At 36.8% G+C, this 26,170-nt stretch overlaps 3 protein-coding genes across 3 annotated transcripts; 2 read left to right on the forward strand and 1 right to left on the reverse strand.

Moving 5' to 3' along the window:
• The first annotated feature begins 848 nt into the window (after positions 1-848).
• LOC111463064 (beta-galactosidase 15-like) lies at positions 849-2,957 on the forward strand. The gene is made up of 10 exons (XM_023106878.1): positions 849-944; positions 1,023-1,135; positions 1,211-1,277; positions 1,375-1,467; positions 1,568-1,711; positions 1,790-1,878; positions 1,947-2,052; positions 2,121-2,258; positions 2,361-2,423; positions 2,952-2,957. Exons 1-10 carry the CDS (start codon positions 849-851, stop codon positions 2,955-2,957), a joined length of 915 nt encoding a protein of 304 aa, XP_022962646.1.
• Positions 2,958-13,910: 10,953 nt separating this feature from the next.
• Positions 13,911-17,528, reverse strand: LOC111463066 (subtilisin-like protease SBT4.15). Its single transcript, XM_023106879.1, has 10 exons — positions 17,495-17,528; positions 17,264-17,365; positions 17,019-17,162; positions 16,823-16,928; positions 16,225-16,732; positions 15,955-16,052; positions 15,079-15,303; positions 14,895-15,003; positions 14,612-14,825; positions 13,911-14,534 (listed from the first exon to the last, which is right to left on the reverse strand). Exons 1-10 carry the CDS (start codon positions 17,526-17,528, stop codon positions 13,990-13,992), a joined length of 2,085 nt encoding a protein of 694 aa, XP_022962647.1. The 3' UTR covers positions 13,911-13,989.
• A 1,925-nt stretch (positions 17,529-19,453) lies between these two features.
• Positions 19,454-21,825, forward strand: LOC111463159 (GDSL esterase/lipase At5g03610-like). The gene is made up of 4 exons (XM_023107001.1): positions 19,454-19,526; positions 19,621-19,821; positions 19,893-20,167; positions 21,191-21,825. The coding sequence occupies exons 1-4, from the start codon at positions 19,466-19,468 to the stop codon at positions 21,707-21,709; spliced, it is 1,056 nt and encodes a 351-aa protein (XP_022962769.1). The 5' UTR covers positions 19,454-19,465; the 3' UTR covers positions 21,710-21,825.
• The last annotated feature ends 4,345 nt before the right edge of the window (positions 21,826-26,170 follow it).

A 26,170-nucleotide genomic window follows, 5' to 3' on the forward strand; every position in this document is an offset into this window, starting at 1 on the left:
AAATAAATCTAAATAACAAAATTTAAATAATATCAAAATTAAAATTTTAATAAAACAAATAAATAATCTAAATAATATTTAAAAAAATCTTAACAACAAAATCTAAATTATATTAAAATAAAAATATAATAGATAAATAAGAATATAAAATCTAAACCATATTAAAATAAAAAATAAAAAATTAATATCAAAATAAATCTAAATAACAAAATTTAAATAATATCAAAATTAAAATTTTAATAAACAAATAAATAATCTAAATAACCAAATCTAAATATATTTAAAATTAAAAAAAAAAATAATAATTTCATGTATAAATAGGAATCACCTCTCATTTATGGGAGCAACAAGTTTGAAGATTTGTGATAGAAAAAAATGAGTTACAGAGAAAGTTTAGTTTTGTTAAACTGTTTGTGTTGGGCAATTTTGGCATTAGCTTTGTTTTCTTCGGCTGAAAAGCTTTCGGTTTCTTACGATGGAAGAGCTCTCTCACGATTAATGGACAAAGAAAAATTATCATTTCGGGTTCAATTCATTATCCTCGCAGCACTCCTGAGGTTTTCTTGTTTTTTCTTTTAATAATTTTAATTAATTAAATTATTGTTTTATTTTCATAAATAATTAATAAGTTTTCTTTTAATAATTTTAATTAATTAAATTATTGTTTTAATTTCATAAATAATTAATAAGTTCTTGGTTTATTATGGGAGGTAGATGTGGCCATTTTTGATAGACAATTTCATAAATAATTAATAAGTTCTTGGTTTATTATGGGAGGTAGATGTGGCCATTTTTGATAGACAAGGCTAAAAATAATTAATAAGTTCTTGGTTTATTATGGGAGGTAGATGTGGCCATTTTTGATAGACAAGGCTAAACAAGGTGGCATTGACGCAATTGAAACCTATGTGTTTTGGAATGCACACGAGCCTCAACAAGGCCAAGTAAGTTCACATTAGATATTATTTTTTTTTAAAATAAAATTATTATTTCTAAGTTTTTTTTTTCTTTTTCCTTTCTAGTATGATTTTTCAGGAAATAATGATCTCGTCAGATTTATTCGAACAATTCAAGAACAAGGGCTGTATGCTATTCTCAGAATTGGACCATATGTTTGTGCGGAATGGAATTATGGGTATATATATATATTTTTTATAATTTTTATTTTTATTTTGTGTTTATTTTTTAATTAATTTTATTTTATTTGCAGTGGATTTCCTGTTTGGTTGCATAACCTTCCCGGCATTGAGTTCAGGACCAAGAATAAAGTTTTCATGGTTAATTATCACTACTTTCATTATTATTTAACATTTAGTTTTGATGGTAACTTTGTTAATTATCACTAAATATATATAAATTTTTATTGTGATTTAGGATGAAATGGAAAAATTCTCGACAGTGATAATAAATACGATGAAGGATTATGAGTTATTTGCATCACAAGGAGGACCCATCATTATTGCTCAGGTTTTATTTTATTTTTCATTAGTTAATTATTTTTTTTTCAAACAAAAGAGCAAAGAAAAATAGTATTGATTATGTTTTTTTTATATATATAAATAATCAGATTGAAAACGAGTACGGAAACATAAAAGGATCATACGGACAAGCTGGGAATGAATATGTGAAGTGGTGTGCCGATTTGGCACTTTCTTACAACCTCAGCATTCCTTGGATCATGTGTCAAGAGGATGATGCTCCTCACCCCATAGTAAGGATTTAATAATTTTTTTTTTTTAAATTATAACTATTATTATATAATAATTTTTTTTTTGTTTCTTTCTTACAGATTAACACTTGCAATGGATTCTACTGTGACCAGTTCAAACCCAATAGCAAAAACAGTCCCAAAATGTGGACTGAGAATTGGACTGGCTGGTATTAATCTTTTTATTTAATTATTTATTTTAAGAAAATAAAGATTTTTTTACACCTAAAATAATTAGGTTCAAGGCTTGGGGTTCAAGAGATCCCTTGAGAACAGCTGAGGATCTTGCATTTGCTGTGGGACGTTTCTTCCAATACGGTGGAACCTTGCAAAATTACTACATGGTACAACACCTTATTATCCTATAATTAGTTTTTCTTTTGCAAATTCTAATATTTTGTTCCTTCTATAGTATCATGGTGGAACGAACTTTGGTAGAACCTCGGGTGGTCCTTATATCACCACATCGTATGATTACAATGCACCTCTCGATGAATATGGTACATTCGCGACTTGTTTAGATTTTGATCCCGGTTGTGATTTGAGTATGGTATTTGGTATGTTGAGTTTAGTGATAATGAGTTGTGGTTAATTAGGGAATAAGGCCCAGCCAAAATGGGGACATTTGAAGCAACTTCATGATCTTGTGAAGTCTATGGAGGAAGTTTTGACCTATGGTGAGGTCAATCACACCGAATACGGTCACTTGACAACAGTAAGTATCTCTCTCTCTCTCTCTATATATGTATCATTTGGTGAGCCAAAGTCAACACGGAAAAGCTTTTCCACTCCTTTCCCTATTCTCCATTTAAACGAGGATTTCTCCCTCTATTTGAGGCGGGTTCCGTAGGTTAAATGGACATACGGGATAGGGAAGCTTTCCAACTCCCTACCCTATTCTCCATTTAAACGGATTCGAGGTGGATTCTTGTAACTTATATGGACATCTCAAACCTAACCGTCACCGAAAACATTTGTAACAGGCAACAAGTTACACCTATAAGGGGAAATCAAGTTGCTTCTTTGGAAATGCAGAAAATGGTGACAGAGATATCACCTATGGAAATACAACCTACANCGTAATCGCCTCGCTGTTCAAGTTACTTGTTAGAACATCTTGTATTTTAGGTTTTTAGGCTTTTAGGCTTTTAGGTTTTTAGATTTGATGTCATTTTCCCTTTTGTGTTCTTCATATTTGATACAACTTTCGGTCTTGTTTATACAACTTTCTCTGTTGTTTTAGGTTTAGGACGTTAGGCTTGTTGTTTTAGGTTTAGGACGTTAGGCTTGTTTAAATTTACTATGTTTAATGGTTATAGTTTATTCCTTCCATCACTCTTCTTGGCTTCTTTCCCTTTCCCAAAGAATCATCCATTTTTCTTCCACTCACTTCCTCTCACTATTTTTAAGCAAAACAACAAATGATTCGTCCAACTTTTACTTCCTTTTAAGAGACGAATTTGGGGAACAAATGTTTTTATCAAAGAAATAACGAATGTTTTTATCGAACCCGAATTGACTCAATTCGATTTAAAAATCTTGGGTTGACCCGAATCAAACAAAACATTTAAAATCAATTAAAAACTTTAGCGTATACACACGGATTTGTCGTTCCAATTTGGGCTTACAAGTTTTACTATTAATATTTTTGGTTTGTCGTTCTAATTTGGGCTTACAAGTTTTACTATTAATATTTTGTAGAGTTTCTTTTACACATATATTTTTTTTTAGGTTTAATTTATATTATTATTTTTAGTTCTTTGGTATATTTTAAGTTTCATTTTTTTTAGTTTCTTTTGTATATTTTAAATTTGATCTTTTATATTTTTTTTTATATATTTTAAATTTCTCCACATCCTATCCAACATATGAATAATTGCAATAAACACATGTATATGTTATAATCCTTTCTACTATAAATTTAGATAGGGCTTGCAAGGGTGTAAAAAAAATAATAATAATAATAATAATAAATAAATAAATAAATAAACAATTATAAAAAATTATAAAAAAAAATTATGTTAAAACAAACCATCTCTCACTTCTCTCTCTTTGTAATTATCTCTCATCAACTCATCCCTTAGTGCCACTAAGTCATGTTGACTGTAAAAATACAAATGACTTTTACCCCTCAACTCATCCCTTAAGCCAGAAACCCACATTTAGCCCAAAACTCACATTTACTGCAAAAACAAACAACCAAAACAAATGATCTTTACCACTCAACTCAGTTGAAAATTAAAATTTACTCTATACCAACTTGTAAAAAATAAACGAAACCAACTTGTTTAAATAATACTCACGAACCTGTGAAGGACGTGTCGAGAGGGGAGAGACAAGGAGACAAAGAAATTCTCAAAACTCTTTTCTATTACACTGTACTTTAACTCATTAACTCTTGCTCTTTTCTCTCTCGGCTCTCTCTTCCCTGCTATTACACTGAGAAACAAAAGGTATTTATAATTTTTATAAAGCTAAAAATGGCCATCAGAATCCCACTCTTTCTAACCTATAAACCAAACGTATTTATAATTAAAGCTAAAAATGGTGATTAGAATCCCAAAGGACATAACCACAAACTCATAATAACGACTTCTGAGGGCTGTCTTAGGTATATCCCCTTCTCTGACCCTCAACTGATGATACCCCGACCTTAAGTCAATTTTGGAGAAGACTGTTGCTCCCTGTAGCTGATCAAACAGGTCGTCAATTCTCAGGAGGGGGTACTTATTCTTTATGGTGACCTTGTTTAGTTCCCTATAATCAATACACTACTGCATGGACCCGTCCTTCTTCTTGACAAACAGAATAGGGGCTCCCCAGGGTGATACACTAGGTCGGATGAAACCCTTATCCAACAGCTCCTATAACTGTTCCTTCAATTCCCTGAGTTCTGCAGGTGCCATCTTGTAAGGTGCCTTAGAGATCGGCACAGTTCCTGGTTCTAAATCGATCCCAAAATCGACTTCCCTAGCTGGGGGCAAACCTTGCAGATCCTCCAGAAAGACATCTACGAACTCCCTGACGATGTATACCGATGAGGTTATTTGTTTGTTACTATTGTCTAAGGTCACGCGGCTAGAAATGCACTTGCGCCACTACGAATCAACTTCTTAGCCCTTAATGATGTTATGACGCTTGGGGCTCCTTTGGAAGTGGCTCCCTTGTAGGTAAAGTTGTCCCCTAACGGGAGCCTGAGAGTCACTATTCGAGTCTCGCAATCTATCAAAACGCAATTCTCACCTAGTCAATCCATACCCAAGATGACATCGAAGTCTTGCATGCTTAACACTATCAGTGTAGCTTCGATGACACGTCCTTATATTGTTATACCACCTCTCTTAACCCTATGGGTAGCTAACAACAGCTCGTGAGCAGGGGTGGACACTAATAGGGTAATCTCTAAAAGTTCTTTCTCTAGGTATGCTAGCTCTACAAACTCCTCAAATATGAAAAAATGCGTTGAACCCGAATCAAACAATACTAGAGCAAGATGACCAAATACAAGTAGCATACCTGTGACAACTGCATCAGGCTGGTCAGCTTTTCTGGCTGTTGTTGCATGGGCTACAGCTCGCCCCTATTGATGTTGAGCACTCTGGCCTCTCTGATGCTGTACTACAGGCCAGTTGATATGCTGATCGTTCCTCTGAGGGTCGTCCACTACAAAGTGCCTTACCTAGCCGCATCTGTAGTAGGCGTCTGTTCCTGCCCTGCATTCCCTCGTGTGAGGACACCGACAGTTAGGATAATGGATCATGTTTCGTACCGGGACTCTTCTTCATTTATCAGTGCAGCCATGGGGCGGTTTACCAGTTCTGGGGTGGCTACGGTCTGTCCCCTTTCCCTGGGATGCAGTGTGGGATGATTGAACTGTTCCCAACTGTAGTTTGTCGGTGCGGGACGCATCGAGCAAAGTCGCCACTTGAAAGGCTTTTGCATAGACGAAGAATGACTGGGATGCCACATTCCCCTTCAGTTTCTCCCTCAGGCCGACAATAAATCGTTCGGCCTTCAACTCATCAGAACTAACATAGGCTGGAGAAAACCTTGCTAGCCTATTGACTCTAAGTCATATTCCTCCACTAACTTGTCTCTCTATTTCAGTTCGAGGAATGATTGTTGTTTTTCGATAATCGGCCAGGGAAATCCTTTATCTTTTCGATGAGAGGAAATCGTTGACGGGAAGTTGTTGGAAGAAAATAAAACGCGTAAAATAACAAAGAGAGAGAATTGCTGAAATATTGACCGTGCATAAAATCAGGTGGTTAAATCTTCTAAACCGATTTAACTATTTAAATATAATTTATCCTAAAAATGATTGGGGAGTGGCCAACTAAATCTGTGCCGCTTCTACAAAATTGCCGTTTAAAACTTTGGTAATCCATTCAACGTGTTTATCAAATGGTCAAACGGAGGTACTCAATCAACTAATGAAATCGTGTGAATCTAAATAAGGAAAAACTCAGGTTTTATCTAACAATCTCCTCCTAAAACCTGTGGTAGCTCCCCAGCCGGTGCCTTACTCACTCCTCCTTCAATTGAAGGTGTCGTAATCCATTCGACGTGTTTGTCAAATGGTCAAACGGAGGTACTCAATCAACTAATGAAATCATGTGAATCTAAATAAGGAAAAACTCAGGTTTTATCTAACAATCTCCTCCTAAAACCTGTGGTAGCTCCCCAGTCGGTGCCTTACTCACTCCTCCTTCAATTGAAGGAGCCAGCCGGTGCCTTTTCTGGTTGTTGTTGCATGGCCTACAACTCGCCCCTATTGATGTTGAGCACCCTGGCCTCTTTGATGCTGTACTACAGGCCGGTTGATATGCTGATCGTTCCTCTAAGGGCAGTCCACTACAAAGTGCCCTACCTAGTCGCATCTGTAGCAGGCGTCTGTTCCTGCCCTACATTCCCTCGTGTCAGGACGCCGACAGTTAGGACAAAGGATCATGTTTCGTACCGGGACTCTTCTTCATTTATCAGTGCGGCCACGAGGCGGTTTACCAGTTCTGGGGTGGCTATGGTCTATCCCCTTTCCCTGGGCTGCAGTGTGGGATGATTGTACTGTTCCCAACTATAGCTTGTCGGTGCGGGACGCGTCGAGCAGAGTCGCCACTTGAAGGGCTTTTGCATAGACGAAGAATGACTAGGATGCCACATTCCCCTTCAGTTCCTCCCTCAGGCCGGCAATAAATCGTTCGGCTTTCAACTCATCAGAACTAACATAGGCTGGAGAAAACCTTGCCAGCCTATTGAACTCTAAGTCATATTCCTCCACTAACTTGTCTCTCTGTTTCAGTTCGAGGAATGATTGTTGTTTTTTCGATAATCGGCCAGGAAAATCTTTTTCTTTTCGGTGAGAGGAAATCGTTGACGGGAAGTTGTTGGAAGAAAATAAAACGCGTAAAATAACGAAGAGAGAGAATTGACGGGGGAGTAGCCAACTAAATCTGTGCCACTTCTACAAAATTGGCGTCTAAAACTTTGGTAATCCATTCGACGTGTTTGTCAAATGGTCAAACGGAGGTTCACACGAGGCTCACCGGAGCAGACGTTAGGTGTCGAGGACCCATCGCGTGGAGGAGTGAGCGAGCCTGCTCGGGATGGACCCCACCACGATGTATTTATTTTCGCGCTTTGCATTTTCTTTTACTCAAAAAAGAAGTTTTTTCGATAATCAGCCAGGAAAATACTTTTCTTTTCGGTGAGAGGAAATGGTTGACAGGGAGTTGTTGGAAGAAAATAAAACGGTAAAATAACAAGAGAGAGAATTGTTAAAAGATTGACTGTGCTTAAAATCATGTGGTTAAATCTTCAGATTTACTATTTAAATATAATTTATCCTAAAAATGGCTGACCAATGCCACTTCCTACAAAATTGCCGTCTAAAACTTTGGTAATCCATTCGACTTGTTTGTCAAACGGAGGTACTCAATCAACTAATAAAATCGTGTGAATCTAAATAAGGAAAAAACTCAGGTTTTATCTAACAATGCCTGCATTTTCAGTCTGATTGGGAAATATTTGTGAAGATAGACATCTTTAAACTGGCACCCGGTAATAAACTCTTGTGGTATAATGGTCTTCTGAACACCCTTCCACCAGAATTGCGCCTCTCCTTTCAGCATATACGTTCCACAATAGACTTGTACTTTAGCGGGCAGTTCATAAAATGGAAGGTCGTTTCTATGGCCTTTAGCCAATTCTCAGCGGCGATGGGATCCACCTTGCCTCCGTCAAAGGAAGGCTCCTTTCAGCATATACGTCCCACAATGGACTTGTACTTTAGCGGGCAGTTCATAAAATGGAAGGCCGTTTCTATGGCCTTTAGCTAATTCTCAGCGGCGATAGGATCCACCTTGCCTCCGTCAAAGGAAGGCGGTTTATGCCTCTGAAAATCTCTTAGGTAGCGGGACTCCACAATCATTTGGTTCATTAGAGCCTGATTTTCTATCGAGGTCATCATGAACGTCTGAAACATCTCTGCTGTGGGCATGGCTAATGGCTAGTTTAGTGAGACTATTGTTGGACCCGATGGGACCTCCTCGGAGAAGGGAGTAGTAGGCTGGTTTAGTGGGACTACTGTACAAGGGGTTGAACCCGATGGGACCTCCTCAGAGAAGGGAGCAGTAGGGGGTGTATCGAGCAGCCTTCGGGCCTTGGCCTTCCTTCAGCGTCTTTTTGTTCTTGATGGTTGTGGTCGTGAGCGGAATGTGTTTGACGAGCGAGGTCACAGAGGACACGACTCTCTATCCTAAATGTCTACAAGACCTATAAATTGACTGCTCTAATACCAAATTTGTAATGACCCAGATCCACCACTAGCAAATATTGTCTTCTTTGGGCTTTCCCTTTCGGGCTTCCCCTCAAGGCTTTAAAATGCGTCTGCTAGTGGAATGTTTCCACACCCTTAGTAAATGGTGATTTGTTCTCCTCCCCAACCAATGTGGGACATCAAAGGGTCCTTTTCACTAAACTTCTCACTCTCATCGTTTTCCTCATTTATGTCGTCATGTGCCTCATCATTTGTAACAATTTCTCCCTCCTTGATGGTCATAATTCTTGCATTTGGGCAATCTCTACTATAGTGTCCTACCCCTTGACATCTCCAACACTTTAAATCAGACTTTTCGACTTTTTCTTTCCTTGTTCTAGAACTCTCACCTTTCTCAAATTTAGCTTGGTAATCCATTCGACTTGTTTGTCAAACGGAGGTACTCAATCAACTAATAAAATCGTGTGAATCTAAATAAGGAAAAAACTCAGGTTTTATCTAACAATGCCTGCATTTTAAGTCTGATTGGGAAATATTTGTGGAGATAGACATCTTTAAACTGGCACCAGGTAATAAACTCTTGTGGTATAATGGTCTTCTGAACACCCTTCCACCAGAATTGCGCCTCTCCTTTCAGCATATACGTCCCACAATGGACTTGTACTTTAGCGGGCAGTTCATAAAATGGAAGGCCGTTTCTATGGCCTTTAGCTAATTCTCAGCGGCGATAGGATCCACCTTGCCTCCGTCAAAGGAAGGCGGTTTATGCCTCTGAAAATCTCTTAGGTAGCGGGACTCCACAATCATTTGGTTCATTAGAGCCTGATTTTCTATCGAGGTCATCATGAACGTCTGAAACATCTCTGCTGTGGGCATGGCTAATGGCTAGTTTAGTGAGACTGTTGTTGGACTCGATGGGACCTCCTCGGAGAAGGGAGTAGTAGGCTGGTTTAGTGGGACTACTGTACAAGGGGTTGAACCCGATGGGACCTCCTCAGAGAAGGGAGCAGTAGGGGGTGTATCAAGCAGCCTTCGGGCCTTGGCCTTCCTTCAGCGTCTTTTTGTTCTTGATGGTTGTGGTCGTGAGCGGAATGTGTTTGACGAGCGAGGTCACAGAGGACACGACTCTCTATCCTAAATGTCTACAAGACCTATAAATTGACTGCTCTAATACCAAATTTGTAATGACCCAGATCCACCACTAGCAAATATTGTCTTCTTTGGGCTTTCCCTTTCGGGCTTCCCCTCAAGGCTTTAAAATGCGTCTGCTAGTGGAATGTTTCCACACCCTTAGTAAATGGTGATTTTTTCTCCTCCCCAACCAATGTGGGACATCAAAGGGTCCTTTTCACTAAACTCCTCACTCTCATCGTTTTCCTCATTTATGTCGTCATGTGCCTCATCATTTGTAACGATTTCTCCCTCCTTGATGGTCATAATTCTTGCATTTGGGCAATCTCTACTATAGTGTCCTACCCCTTGACATCTCCAACACTTTAAATCAGACTTTTCGACTTTTTCTTTCCTTGTTCTAGAACTCTCACCTTTCTCAAATTTAGCTTAAGACTTCTTATTAACCTCTTGATTTCTATGTTATAATCAATGTTCTTACTATCCTTTTTCCATGTAGAAGTAAAATGGGAAAAAGTTTTAGAAGAATATCGTGGAGACCTTCGTTGGATTTGCTTCTCGATCTTAATTGCAATGTGCAACAACTCCTCGATATCAGAATAAGGCTGTAAATCAGTTTTGTCTGCAATCTCTGTGTTTAACCCATTAAGAAACCGCGTCATGAGAGCCTCCATGTCCTCATCAAGATCAAGTCGATTCATCAATGTATCCATCTCCTTGTAATAATCCTCCACAGATTTGCATCCTTGTTTCAATGATTGAAGCTTTTGCGCCATGTCTCGTTGAAAATATTGTGGAACAAAACGCTTCCACATGGACTCTTTGAACTCGTACCATGAATCAATTGGTGTTTCAAGATTTCTTCTCCTACTTGACATCCATTTATCCCACCAAATTTGAACATATTGTTTGAATTGAGCAATGCATAACAGTACCTTTTTATGACAGTTGAACACCGACTCCATCGTTTTCTCCCATTCAAGGTACTCCTCTGGATTGGTTTTGCCATAAAATTTGGGAAGTTTTAATTTGATGCTCCCCACGTTATGATCAATTCTATCGTCATAAGGAACTCGTTGTGGTAAATTATGATACCTTCTTCCACGACCTCTCCCTCACATCAAGCCACGACCAATCACTTGTGGATTATCCTCATGTTGATTAGAATTTCCTTCCTCATATTGATCGGTAGATTGGGTAGGTAGTGGAATCCTCTCTCGAGCTTGATTCTGAATCTCCAATCTGCCTATTCGATCGGTCAACTCTTCTATTCCTCGAATTAGTCTTTCCATGGTTCGTTGTTGTGCTTCTCTCAATCGTGCATCAGTAATGTTAGGATTATCGTCTGGATTTTCCATGCTACAAAAGAAAGTTAAAAGAAAAAAAAAAAAGACCTCACAAGCGCTCCCTCACGTGTGTTCACTCATAAATGTAGTTCACTCGTGTTTAGCACTCAACACTCGAATTAATGTATCACTCCCTTACAAACTCACCCTTACAATTGAGCGCACACAAATCACACACCAAAAAAATGGAATGTGAGACAAGCTATGTTATAGAGCTAAGTGCAATTTAAAGTGAATAGACAGCACGCTCAACACATAAACAACGGTATTAAAAGAGCAATCCAAATAAAAACAAATTAAAAAAGAAAAAAAAAAAGACTAATTTAGATATAGTAACATATGAGAGTTAGGTATAACAATGAAGAGAAAAAAAAAAAACATTTAACATCAATAAGCTTCTTTTTTTCTTTTTTGTGTAACCCATGGGCAAAATTCAATCAATTTACGCAGAAGAAAATTGATTTAGAAGATCTTAAAGAAGAACAAAGTGTTGATAAGATCCAGACCTAACACTTTATAAAATATGACCACATGAACTAAAGCACAATTTTTTTTTTTTTTTTTTTTTGCTAGACAGAATGTGAACATGCTGCACAAACTGGAATATATATATATAGATGAGAATAAAAAATGATAAGCGAAAGGAAACATATATGCGATCTTGAGCCTAAAGTTCTGATACCAAATGATATGGAATCAAGTCAAGAGAAAGTATGGAATGGATTACCTTGATGATCAAGATCAAGAGTAAAGAAAACTCAGTTCTAAACTCGTTATTCGAATCACTCCACAAGAGGATTGATCAATACCATTTGAATGACTTTAGCATGAAGTTCTAAACACAAAAATTTACAAAGAAAATCTTAGCTCTCAACAAATCTAAAAATATAGAAATTTTATTCATTTTTAATTCCAAAATGTGATGTCTTCAGAGAAAAAAAAATGCTTTATATAGCCTTTACAACGTTAACCTATGTGACACATAACTTCCAAATTAAATTGGCTAGTAAGTGAGAAAGACTCGTAACCTCCATATTAAAATAGCTAGTTAACTGTGGAATATGGTAACTATGTAGGTTACAATATAATTCAACTCCTATATTAAAAATTACCTTAAATAGGACAAACAAATATTTAAATTATAATTAAAGAGTGCCATGAATGAAATATGTTTATTAGTGATCCTTGGACTGGTTCTATAAATTCAACTGAGTTCATTAAATGTCACTTAAAGTGCATTTAATGTATCTCTTTCTTGAAGCTCAACTTTGCACAACATATAAGTGAGGTCTCCAACGTCTTCTAGAATTTCCTTTGATGAGCTCACCATAGCTTAAATATAAGTGTACAATATTTGTTGTAACTTCTTGGCTCTCGTCCTTGTAATTAGACCTTGAGGTATAGAAATTCTTTGGTCGTGGTTCATATCAGTATGTGCTTAGTGCAAGGCCTCATAGAACATAGAATAATGAAGTAATGTATCCATACGAGCTCTGGCTCTCACTTGAATACAAATAAACTTGTTCATTTATGTTACCTATTGTGGACCTTCAACGTTTCACCTTTCATAGATCTGGGTTCCATCTTTGGTTCTTGGTTCCATCTGTCCACATTTATGTTACCTGTTGTGGAGAGCTCCTCTTTGGTTCCATTTGTCCACATTCTTCCTTTCCATCTAGGGGAATTCGAGCTTGATTGTTCTATGCAGTCGATTCACTCAGTACCCTCCATTAACAGAGTCCATGAGCTTGGGAAGAGAAGTAGAGCCCTCGGTCAACCAAGAGGAGTCCAGCCCTTCCTGATCATTCATCATTCAATTCGTTGCATTCTTCTTTCAAGCGGATCCGTCAGCTTCAGCCAACCAACCAATCCTGTTGATCCTGACCTACAAAAAGAAGGGAATGAGGTAATCTCATAAGAAAATGAAAGAGGACATAAAAAAAGAAAGAATCGGAGTTTCAAAGAAAGAACGTCATTCCTATCTTTCGAAGTAGCTTTACCGAGTTCAATCAGTCCAGGAGAGGCTCCAGCACAGATAGGTAAGGGCGATGTCATCATAAGTGGTTGACTGGGACATTTTTTTAAGGCAAATTCATCATTTTTCGCTCGTCTTTCATGCGTGCCTGTATGAATTGTATAAGTCATTAGTTCGTATTAGAGAATGGAATTAGGAATTCGATTTGCGTCTTATTGTAGGTCGGTCATCTGTTCAATCTGGAATTCCATCTCTTCTTTGGTTTCTGGTACCGGTTTGATTTGAGTTCCTTTGTTCAAATCAATATCTATGTCAAGCTTCCCTTCCCGATTGTCCTGTCATGTTCAATCCGTTGTTCTTCTGTCCAATCAAATATCCCGATCGAGCTGGCTTGGCTAGTACATCAATCGGCATATTGCTTGTTTGGTACACATATCTTTCAATGTCAATCAAGTTATCGAATTCATTCCCTTGCCTTGGCTTTTGAGCTGAGCTGAGGAAAACGTGAATCATTTCCATTTTCTGAGCTTATAAAGCTTTAAGAGAGAATAGAGTGTAAAGGGAAAAAGAGGCTATAAGTAGGCCGTTTGCTATTGCTAGTTGGGTTGCTAGCCTTTATCCGGTTTGATTTCGCTATCGCTCATGACTTGTATTGTGGTCGGCCTAAAAAGTCGTATCCTACCATAAAAGAATGTTGATTATCTAGTCTGTTAAGTTTCGCCAAAAGCAAGCAAGACGTGGTTGCCCCTCTCCCTATCGATCGAGCTGCTTGAACTTTGCTATATAGCATGCATGTATTTTGTAGATATCAATCATCTAACAATATCAGTCACCTTATAGCTCAATTAGTAGGCGTAAAAGAAATATCTTTAGGAGTTGATTTCATATAATTATTTGATTAATCTAGAAAGTTAAATTACTAAATTTTTATTAATCTTTCAAATTTAAATTTATTATTTCTTAGAAAATAAATAATTTCATGTATACAATATACTTGAGAATTCCTTGTACAAATAAAAAATAAAAAATAAAAAAATATATTTGTTGTAAAAACTTACATTAATAACTGCCTATAGATCAGTATATTGCTTCTAACTACGTGTTTAGAGCCCTTCCATTCAAGTAAAGCTGATAGAATCCGAGTTCCATCTCTCATAGCTTCGCCCTTCACCACAACTTTGAATGTCTTCCTTTCTCCTGCCTTGGCAAAATCTAGACTGTCTGGAAAAACTTTGACAGACAGACCAACTGGGGATGATATATTCGCCCTGTACACCGACGCACCGTGCTCGACATGAGTCACGGTCCGATAAAACACCGCTGTAATGGCAGAACCAGGATCTGAGAGCTGTTTGTGCATTGTAGGGTAGTTGAGCCCGTCAGTGCCTTGAGCAGGCTTGATCTTGGAGCAGTTATACTCCTTGCTACCAACAAGTAGGCCAATTGTTGTACTGTTGTAGCCTTCTTTGCAGAGGAAAGATATGTACGAGTTGAGCGAAATGTCGTAAACAAGGCCGGGATGAACTGCCTTGGTTGGGTTTATTTGTCCAGCTCCAGAGCCAAACTCAGCATCCTCAGACTTGATCTTCATTGGCGTTGCTAGAATGAATTGAAAACCCAAATCCTGTCAGGCCTGAACATTGGCTAATGGAAATACGGCTACACACAAGACTTACCGGTGGTCATGAGAGCCGACTTGACCGCAGCCGGAGACCAGTCGGGGTGGAACGACTTAACGTAGGCAGCAGCCGCAGTGGCGTGAGGACAAGCCATGGACGTACCTGCCATTACACTGAACAAGCTATATCTACTGTCTGCAATTTTCCCTGTCAAACTTGACAACTTGGTATAAGCAGCCAAGATATCTATCCCTGGTGCAGCAAGATCAGGCTAACCACAGAAATTCAGTATTTTTGTAAAACATAGAGAAACCAAAGAGGCTTTTGTTTTGGGTTATACCTTGAGGATATTTGGGCTGATGAGCTGAGGGCCTCTGGATGAGAAAGAGGCCACGAAAGGAGCAGCAATTTTGACGGTCTTGCTCTTGTAAATGATAGCTCTAGGATCCCTGTGTTCATTGAATCAACATCACTGAAAAGGAGCAGCAATTTTGGGAGTTCCCACATAAAAAAAAGGAACATACTTGGTGGAGTTGATATAGAGATCGATATATTTGCCAGAGACTGGAGGAATGACAGCTCCAGGGAGAAGCAAAATGGGGGAAGAATCGGTTTGTTCTTCAAGGAGTTCAATGATTCCAGTGCCTCCTAAGGATTCGATGTTGTAATCTGTGAATGTTGTCAAGCAATACACGATTCTTCCTTTCACCTTGCTTTGGCTGAGAGCATCTACGTCACAAGCACTAGCACTGTTTCAAATCAAAGATCACATGTTTAGTTAGCGTTGTGTTATCATTTCGTTAGGTCAACTATTGGTCGACTCTTCTCGGGGATCATTTAGAAACCAATTTCTAACTTATGGGACGTATTTCATACTATAATAGCCAAAGTTCAGCGCTAGCAGATATTGTGTTTGGGCTTTCCCTTTCAGACTTCCCCTCAAGGTGTGGGCTTTCCCTTTCGGCCTTCCCCTCAAGGTGTGGGCTTTCCCTTTCGGCCTTCCCCTCAAGGTTTGGGCTTTCCCTTTTGGTCCTCCCCTCAAGGTTTTACAGCCAAAGGCCTTCCCTCCCCTCAAGGTTTTACAGCCAAAGGCCTTCCCTCCCCTCAAGGTTTTACAGCCAAAGGCCTCCGATAGCCGATATTGTCTTCATTAGGCTTGCCTGACGCATCTACTATGGATAGGTTTCCACACCCTTACAAGGAGTGTGTGTTTACCATTTGCAACAGCCCAAGCCTACCGAATGTGTACTTACCCTTTGTAACAGCCTAAGCTCGTAGCTAGCAGATATTGTCCTCTTTGGACTTTCCCTCAAAGTTTTAAAACTCGTCTACTAGGGAGGGTTTACACACTATTAGAAGGAATGCTTCGTTCCCCTCCCCATGTGGGATCTCACACATACCTTGCGTTTCCTAGGATTGTGCCATTGTTGGATGCTTTAGCCCCGCTTGTAAGAGAGTACTTTTGATTCCTGGGCGAGAAAGTGTTGATGGAGAATCCCTGCCAAATTTTATATAATTTTCACTTCACATAAATATTATATTTCATTCATAATGGGTTATATATACTGAAAGTAATAACATGTTCTTCAAGTAAAAACGTTAGAATCTTATATCTAAAATGTTGTGTTTTTCATTATCTGAAAAGTAAACGAAAAGAGAGAGAGACTTACAGTAAATTTCTTGTCATTCCCGAGTTTGAAAGCAGTGACAAATCGCCTATCAATGCCGGTTGCAGCTACGGTCATAATCCAGGGAGCCACATTCTCAACGGTGGACAATTCAGGGCCATCGTTTCCAGCGGCGCAGGACGTTAAAATACCCTTCTTCATAGCATGAAAAGCCCCAATTGCGTGGCTGTCCCTGAAGAAATCCACAGCCACCGAGCCAATGGAGACGGAAATGAAATCAACGCCATCAGCAATGGCCTCATCGAAGCCTGCAAGAACATCCATATCGCTACAGAAAATACTCCAGCACACTTTGTACACTGCAATTCGAGCAGAAGGCACACCACCGCGTGCAGTCCCTTTGCCCAGGCCATACAAACTCGCCCCCTCCACCGCCGAGCCTGCCACAGTCGACGCTGTGTGAGAGCCATGCCCCTCCGTGTCGGCGACACTCGGCTCTGTAAATTGGCTTACATTGTCCAGATCGAAGTAATTAGCACCGATCACTTTGCTGTTTTATTATCAATTCATCCAATTAACAATAGAACAATCAATTAATAAGGCATCGAATTAACAAGAAAAATCAATAGAAAATAGATACTTGTTGCAGGCGGTGAAATTAGGTCCGGTGACGCATCGGCCCTTCCATTTAGCGGGAGGCGGACCGTAGCCTTCATCGCTGAAACTAGGGCTATTTATCCAAATCCCTAAACAGAACATCAAACAAATCAACATTATGAATCGATTAATTCTAGGGTTTGTACGAATTTATAAGCGAATTAAACACAAACACAGACCAGTATCCAAAACGGCAACGATGATATTAGATTCGATTTTAAGGTTCCGTTTGGAGCGGCGATTGAGACCCAGAAAGTTCCACGATCTGGTGGTCACGACTCGGTGCTTTCTGCTCGGGAACACCGACACCACGCCCTCCACATCTGGTTCTCACAAAATCACAGTTACTAAAACGACATGGAATGAAGGAATCACAGAGCTATTTGGATTGTAAAACGACATGGAATATATGATGTTGATTTACTTGAGAGTTTGGCGGCTTCGTGAGGCAACAATCTGGCGGCGAATCCATTGAAGCTCCTTCCATAGCTGTGTATCTTCGACTCTCGAGCTTTGTTTTCACTAACTCATACAAATGGATGGAGAGAATGGTTAATTAGTAAATTATTCTTACACAATATATTCATTTTTTTTTTAATATTTTAATAGGATCTTTTTCTCTAAAGAATAATAATCCAAATCCTTCCCTAAGGACCATACGAATCTAAACCGTCCGAGACCGGTCCCATGGAAATTAGCTTCGAACGGGTGAAAAATCTCGATTTAAATAGAAAATGAAAAAGGGTGTAAAGAGAGATTTCTCATTGTGAAACGGAAACGTTATTCCATGTTCTTGTCATGGATTTCGTAAAATTCCCGTCTCGTCCCTACTATATGTATGTGTGGAATTTTATGCGATAAATTTAAATTTGAATTTTTAGAAACTATATTGAATATTATGTTATATTTTTGCTATGAAAATATTATTGAATTGATTAGTATGAGAAATTATTTATTAAAAAAGCTTTCAATTTAATATTTTTTTAAAAAAATATATGTAAAAGATTGAAAAAAAAAAACTTCTAAGGAAGAATTTGATCCTATGAATTTTTCTGGAGGAATCTCATCCCGATCTCTACAAAAATAAAATAAAGATGGAGATAAGAGGGGAAAAGACTTCTTTGTCCTTATTTCGGGTCGGTGGACATTTTTAGGTTTCAGATTAAGATGATACAAAAGTGGTTTAGACAAAAAAAAAAAAAACAAAAAAACCATTAACAAAAGATAGAAATATCAATAAAGTGAAAAAGGCATTGAAATGTACTCTCCAATAGTGTCCAATAGAAGGTTGTGATGGTCGTCTGCCGCCGTAGTCGACAAAGTTCCCGCAGGCAAGTCACCCATATAAACAATATAAGACTGTGAAAAATTAACCTTTAGAAATGAAAAATTATTCAATGAAACTTTTACTCTACGATCGATCATGTTATTATTATATTACCTTTCTTTCGTGGTGGCTCGAGCCATGAATCATAAACGAGGCCACGAGCCAAAAAAGTAATACAAGTACGAACCGAAGCTCGTGCAGCCTCATTTGGGTATTATTCTAAACCGACCCAAAATTTTAATGTTGGAAATTGGATGTTTTGTGGGGTTAAATATTCATATGAGAAGGGAAGAAATTCGAAACAAAAGACTCTAATTTTGACCGTCGGTTTAGAGAGGATATATATAGTCTTTTACGACAATTTAAAGGCTTAGATTCTGGTTTTTTAGTTATTCATTCTGGTTTTTTAGTTATCAGTTAATAATGTTTTTTCTAATTTTATACTCAAATCAAACAAAATCAACCCTTTTTCTATTTTCATTTAAAATAGAGTTTAGAAAAATATGACCAAAAAAAAATTATTATGTTACTCTCATGAGTATACTAATTTACAAAAATTATTATTAAGATGTCGGTTGAAGATGGTTGGGAGGGAGTCTCACATCGATTAATTAAGGAGATGATCATGAGTTTATAAGTAAGAAATACAATAAATACGAGGTCTTTTAGGAAACTAAAAGTAAAATCACTAGAGCTTATACTCAAAATGGACAATATTATACTATTAAAGAGGTTCGTGATTTCTAATAATGACTCATTGAGATGATATTTTATGGTATTCGTTTCTTATAAACATGTGAAAGCTTCTCCCTAGTAGACGCGTTTTAAAATCGTGAAGTTAACGACAGAACGTAACAAATTAAAATGGACAATATTTACTAGTAATGGTCCTGAACTGTTACAATGGTCCAGGGAACATAATAATTGGCCGTTTGATTTATAAAATAATAATTGAAAAAGTCCATTTAGGCATTATAGCTCACGTTGGTGGGTTAAATCATATCCATTTTTATAAGTGTTTGCCCACGTGGATGAACCCATATTTCGAGAATGAATGATTACTATTATTATTATATTAATGAAACATTTAATATTATAAACGTGGTTTCAAAAATCCATTTTTTTTTTAATTTGAAGCGACCAAAAGCACATAATAATACTAAAAGAAAAATTAACTTTTTATTACATTCAACCGTTCAACGGTTCAACGGTTCAACCGTACGCGGTTGAACCGCCCATCTCTTAAACCACTATATATAGATAGCCATGGAAGCCATTAAAGCACGATATCAAGCACTTATGGAGTCGAGGAAGCTTGTGTTTCCACTTCTCTCTCTCTTCGTTTTCTCTCTCCTCTTAGGTTAATTGGTGTTTTTTTTTTTTTTTTGTGTGTAATTCGGACTTTTAATCTTACTTCTGACGTGGGGTTGGTTTGATTTGCTATAATTTGTTAGGGCAAGGATCAGGTCGTCGCCATGTTGATTATCGCTTTAATTCTCGGCCGACCAAGCTGTTCGTGTTCGGAGATTCGTACGTGGACACGGGCAACATTAAGGCCACTACTTCCAGCTCCCGGAACTTCCCTTATGGAATTACATTTCCCGGCGTACCTTCCGGTCGTTTCTCCGATGGTCGTGTTTTGACCGATTTCTTCGGTAACCAGTCTCTCTGTCTCTGTGTCTCTTTGTTGTTAAGGTTGTTTTTTGATATGAAAAACATGTTGTAGCTGACTATCTTGAGCTGAAGTCACCGGAGACCTTTAGTGGATGGCGGAAGGGTGGAAGGAAAGGGCCGAAATATGGGATGAACTTTGCTTTTGGAGGAACTGGCGTGTTCGACACGTCGTTTCCTTTCCCGAACATGACGACCCAGATCGATTTCTTTCAAGGTCTTGTTGCTAATAACATTTTTGCTCCAAAACATGTCGGTTCATCTGTTGCTCTTGTCTCCCCATCGGGCAATGATTATTCCTTTTATCAAGAGAGAAATGGATCTATGGAGGTAACTTCTTCAACTATCAACACAACCATACACACGGGGCGGGACGGAGACAGGGATGCTCGGTCCCCACCTCCACCTCTTGTTTCATTCTCTATTCTTGCAAATTTTTCATTTATGTTCGTCGGGATTACGAAAGTGATTCTCCACGATGAATTTTTCTCAATTTTTATATTTGTTTTAAAGATTATACGTTTTAAAGAACTTTTTGTTAGATAATTTTCATTTTTAACTTATTTTGTGTGAAATCCTAAGTTGGTTGGAGAGGAGAACGAAGTATTTTTATAAGGGTGTGGAAATTTCTCTCTAGCAATACGTTTTAACACTGTGAGGCTGACGTTGGTACGTAATAGACCAAAGTGGACAATATCTATTAGTTGGTGGACTTGGGCAATACAAATGGTATCAGAGTCCGACATTGGGCTATGTGTCAGCGAAGACGCTGGCCCCTAAGGGGGTAGATTGTGAGATTTCACATTGGTTGAGGAGGGAAACGAAACATTTCTTATAAAGATGTGGAAACCTCTCCTCATTCCAAAATCGGTTGGAGACATTCCTTATAAGGATGTGGAAACCTCTCTCTAATAGATGCGTTTTAAAACTGTGAGGCTGACGGTGATACATAACAAACCAAAAGAGACAATATCTATTAGTCGGTGAAATTGGATTGTTACAAACGGTATTAGAGCCAGACATCGGGTTGTGTGTGCCAGCAAGGACGCTAGTCCCCCAAGGGGGTGGATTGTGAGATCTCACATTTGTTGGAAAGAAGAACGAAGACATTCTTATAAGGATGTGGAAACCTCTTCCTAACAGACGCGCTACATAATGAGCAAAAGTGGATAATATCCGCTAGCGGTGGACTTCAACTGTTATATTAAAAATCGATATTATACATTAGTGGGGCAGGGCAGAGTCGGGATGAAGACAGAGAATATAATTCTCGTTCATGGCTCCCTCTCGTATTCTCCGTGCTCTCCCTCTCTTATTCTCCGTGCTCTAACACTATTATTATTGTTATTATAGGGACTCCAACCCTTCATTATCTCAGTAGTGAACCAAATTGCTGTAAATTTGAAGCGCATCCACAGTTTGGGAGTGAAAAAAATAGTGGTGTTAGGGTTAGGGGCAGTGGGATGTCTTCCTCAGCCAACAGCCAACTCATCATTCAAGCACTGCAATGCAACCTCGAATTCAATGGCTAAAGTTCACAACCTTTTATTAAAGCAAGCTGTGGAGAAACTAAACAAGGAAACAAAGGGTTCTCCGTTCATCATTTTCGACGTCTACAACGCAATCTTGTCCATCATCCGAAACAAAGGGAACCCTAAAGCTAGGGCAAGATTCGAGACGCCATTGAAGCCATGTTGTTTTGGAGTAAGCAGTGAGTTTTCGTGCGGGAGCGTGGATGAAAAGGGCAAAAAAATGTACACTTTGTGCAAACGCCCTAAATCGGCCTTGTTTTGGGACTCAGTGCACCCTACTCAACAGGGCTGGTTCGCAACTTTTAGCTCTTTGGCATCGTCTCTCAAATATCATCTTTGAATTTCTTCTTGCTGTTCAATGTATTTTTATTGAAATTAATAAAGAAAATGTATTTTCTATTCTGGGTTAGTTGGGTCAGTGACTCGAGTAACTCAAAATAGAATTTACAATCCAATCCAACCTAGCTTCTCATAAATCTCAAATACCATACGTTTACAGTTACAATTCATTACTAACATCAGTTACAATCGTCAAATATTCCTAATTTTCATAATGTTCTTTAAAGTAGGGTAAGGGTGGGTTGGATTGTAACCCTATTTTCAGATTGGTTAGATTAACGTGAACAAAAATAAATGTCAATCCGTAAACCAACCAGAATTTTTTCATTTTTCAAAGGTTCAATCCAGCTCAAACCGAAAAAAACCTAATCCAACTCAATCTTTATGATTCGAGTTGGTCGAGTTATTGAATCATATGAACACCCTACCATGAATTAAAATGATATCATAACCCCACATGAAAGCTCGCATAATCTGGATCTACGAAGAAAGAACCAACACAAATGACAAAGCTTAATTAAGCAAACACTTCTACATCTAGCTATTAATATTCCTTCTAATGTACTCCACGTATATAAGTTCAAAAATACTTTATATTTTTTATTAATATAATTAAAAAAACATAAAATATTTAATACTATAGGATTAAGAATTATACAAATATATATATATATATATTATTCTTCAACTAATGAAATGGAATTTTTTAAATTTATTTTGATCTTGTCATGTTTTAAAAGATTCGTATGATGATATACACAATTTGTGTTCTTCAAACCTTCCTTATATTATCTATATTGTCGGTTGTTTTTTCGATGGCCTGGTTTAACCATTTTCACTTGTTTCTATGTGTTTTAAAAAGTCAAAAACATAATCGAAGAAAAAGAAGAAGGTTGAAAAAAGTTTATGTTTGACGATTTGGTGGGTAGGTGAAATATGAAACACTATTTTTTGATTTTAAACCATTACTAATAAACATAATATTTTATATTAAAAAAAAACTATTTTTTCCTTTAAAATTTCATCCTTTACTCATTTTGATTACAAAGAAATAACGTAAAAATATCTACATAAATTCATTCATTTCAATAAAATAAAATTTAATTAATGGACTAATTAATCTTAATTTTTTTTTATCAAAATTCATAATTTTTTTACAAAGTATAATATTGTTTTTCTTAATTTTGTATTATGCATATTTAAAATTTACCGAAATTTATAGTCAAAGTTGAAATTAAAAGTTAGGGTTAAAAAATGATTTTTTTTTTTTTTTTTTTTTTTTTTTTTGTCAAATTAAAATCTCTATCCTCTGTGGGACCCACTGTTTATTTATTTATTATTATTTGGAATTTGGTTATTTCATTAGAATTCTATAAATTATATTATAAGAGATCTTTTAAACAAATTGTATGTAATATTCAATGTCACATCTCACCGACTTCAAGTCCCACATGCTGATATTCAATACATTAGATTAAAATTAATTATTGAAATCTCGTTTTAAAATATTTAATTTTTAAAATTCATAAAATTATATTTAAATTATTATAATTTTTTCAAAAATGAAAAGGAAATATATTTTTTAACTATTTACTTTAGATTTTGGATATATATTTTTTTATTAATTTAATCTTTAAACAAACACGAAATGAAAATCTAATAAAATATTTACACGTGTATTTTATTGCATTCTTTTTTAAACTTAAACAAATTTTAATTTTTTTAATTGCCATAACAAGATTGCAGAATTTTTCTTCAAAAGTATATATATATATATTTTTTAGAATTAGTTTATTTTTATTTAGTTAAATTATTAAAGTAGACACTCTACAATTCTACAATTTTAGTAGACTATTTAATTGAATTTTAACTTATCTTATTATTAATTGATTAATTAATATATTTAATAAAATATTAATATATGTTATTCTTGATTTAAGCAAATATAACCCTATTTGTTTATAATAATAGAGTAGTTTAGTCTATTAGCATTATGATAATAATAAGTATAAATTTAATTTAAATATATTTATAAAAATTAAATAAAATAAAGAAAGAGAAAATAGAAATAGGAGAGAGAAAGAAAAAGAGATTTATATAAACAACTAAAAGTTAAAAGTGGTGGTTGATAGAAACTGTCATGATTGGACAAGATTCTCTATTTATATATTTTTTTAAAAATAAAATAGACAGAAATGTGATGGATAATCTAATTTTTTTTTTTTTTTTTATAATTTCTGAAAAGGTGTGGATAATCTTTTAAATTTACACAAAAGACGTTCTTCTTAAATAATTTTAAATAAAAATTTAATATTCGTGATTTTTTTAAAACAAATTTTATTTATTTTAACATGTGTGTCTAATCTTTCTTTGTCTATTTAAAACATTTATTAATAATAATAATAAAATGATAGGACAAGCCAACAATCGGTTCTATGATTGAAGCACTTTTAGATAATTAAATAGGTAACAACTCATTCATGAATTAACCTTCTTTTAAAACTCGATTCATCATATAAATGAGAGTCGGCATGCAGCATTTGAATAGACATGATTTTGACAAGTGGTTATTTAGTCTCGGAGAGATTTTGTTTGTCTAGTATTCAATTGATACAAGATTTGATAAACTTTCATCTTTCATATAGACAGATTTTAATTATAGAGCTGCATACTAAAATGCATGCCATAACCCTGACTCTTAAGGCTATGGCTCGGAGTCTTAATTGGCTCTCTTTGAACTCGTATCTGACACCCGTGACAAGGAGTCTTAATTGGCTCTCTTTGAACTCGTATTTGACACCCGTGACAATTCATTGCTCCTAATACGTGAGATCTCAGGTTGGAAAGAGAAACAAACATTATTTACAAATGAGTGGAAACCTCTCTCTGGCATATGCGTTTTAAAAACCTTAAGTGGAATCCCAAAAGAAAAAGCTCTAATCTTATATTTTAATTTCAATTGACCATTAAACAAACTTTTTAAAATCCGACGAGAAATTTGGCTTACCATATATATTTACAAGATGGGCAAAATTGCAGCAGTTAGCAACCACTATATATTATATATATACACGCCCAGTCTCAAAACTTGTTAAAACAAAACAATGAAACATCGAGCTAAGAACAAAAAACCAAGAATTCAACCGAGACGAACGCCATCGAGAAAACGATGAAGAAAGGGAGTGATCTTGATGACCAAACCAGGAAAAACATCATCAACATCATTAATATGAGGATTGTGTTCAAAAATGAAAGGATCTCCACACTTTTCACTAATGCTCTGCAAAGTTTCTCCTTCACGAACAACATATACCTCATCACACCCCATCAATACCTCTTGGCTGTTGCAGCACCATACGCACCAGCAGCTCAATACCAAAACCAGAACCAAAAACTCCCTCCTTGATGATGATCTCTGGGCCATTGTTTTTGATTTTGAAGTTGTTTTTGTTTTGGGTAATATATATATATATATATATAAGTGATTCAAAGGTAGTTGGAGTGGGTGATTTAAGTTGAAAGGTTCCTTCAAAGAAGTAGGTGGGGGTATGTGATCAGCCAAGGGGGGTTTGAGGAGTAGAAACTAAGTGTGGTTGGTTCAACTGCCTTCTTAAATGGGAGGCTTCTTGCTTCCCCAATATTTCAAATGCTTCAATCATTTCCATATACATCTACATTTCTTGAACTTTTTCAACAATTAATGGTTTCGCCAATGGGTCGTTTTAAGTGTTTTTCGATTGAGTTTGAATGGTTTTAAACGCGTTTGTTTTCGTGGTTGTTCATAAACGCGTTTGTTTTCGTGGTTGTTCATGATTTGGATTAGGTATTTCTAGTTGTTTTTGGTTAGATAATCGAACCATCTACCCATATAATCTCCAGCATAAAAACCAGCTAACCCATCATTTTCTTTGTTTCTTAATCAAGAACATAAATTCTGCAGAGATTGGTATGTTGAAGGTTCAAAGATGGCTTCTATTATCATCAACAAGGGTTTTCTCCCTCGGAACTTTATATTATTGCTAGCAGATATTGTCCTTACGGGCTTCCCCTCAAGGTTTTAAAACGTGTTCGCGAGGGAGAGGTTCCACACCCTTATATTATAAGGAATGTTCCGTTCCCCTCTCCAACCGATGTGAGATCTCACAATTCACTCCCTTGAGGGCCCAACGTCCTCACTGGCTCCACACCCTTATATTATATAAGAAATGTTTCATTCCCCTCTCCAACCGATGTGGGATCTCACAATCCACCCCCTTGAGGGCCCAACGTCCTCACTGGCACAACGTGTTTGGCTCTAATACTATTTGTAACAACTCAAACCCACTACTAGCAAATATTGTATTCTTTGAGCTTCTAGGCTTCCCTTCAACGTTTTAAAACACGTCCACTAGGGAGAGATTTCCACATTCTTACAAGGAATGTTTCATTCCCCTCTCCAACCGATGTGGGATCTCACAATCCA

This window comes from Cucurbita moschata, unplaced genomic scaffold (genome assembly GCF_002738365.1).
Source record: "Cucurbita moschata cultivar Rifu unplaced genomic scaffold, Cmos_1.0 Cmo_Scf00028, whole genome shotgun sequence".
In the NCBI taxonomy this organism is placed as follows: Eukaryota; Viridiplantae; Streptophyta; class Magnoliopsida; order Cucurbitales; family Cucurbitaceae; genus Cucurbita; species Cucurbita moschata.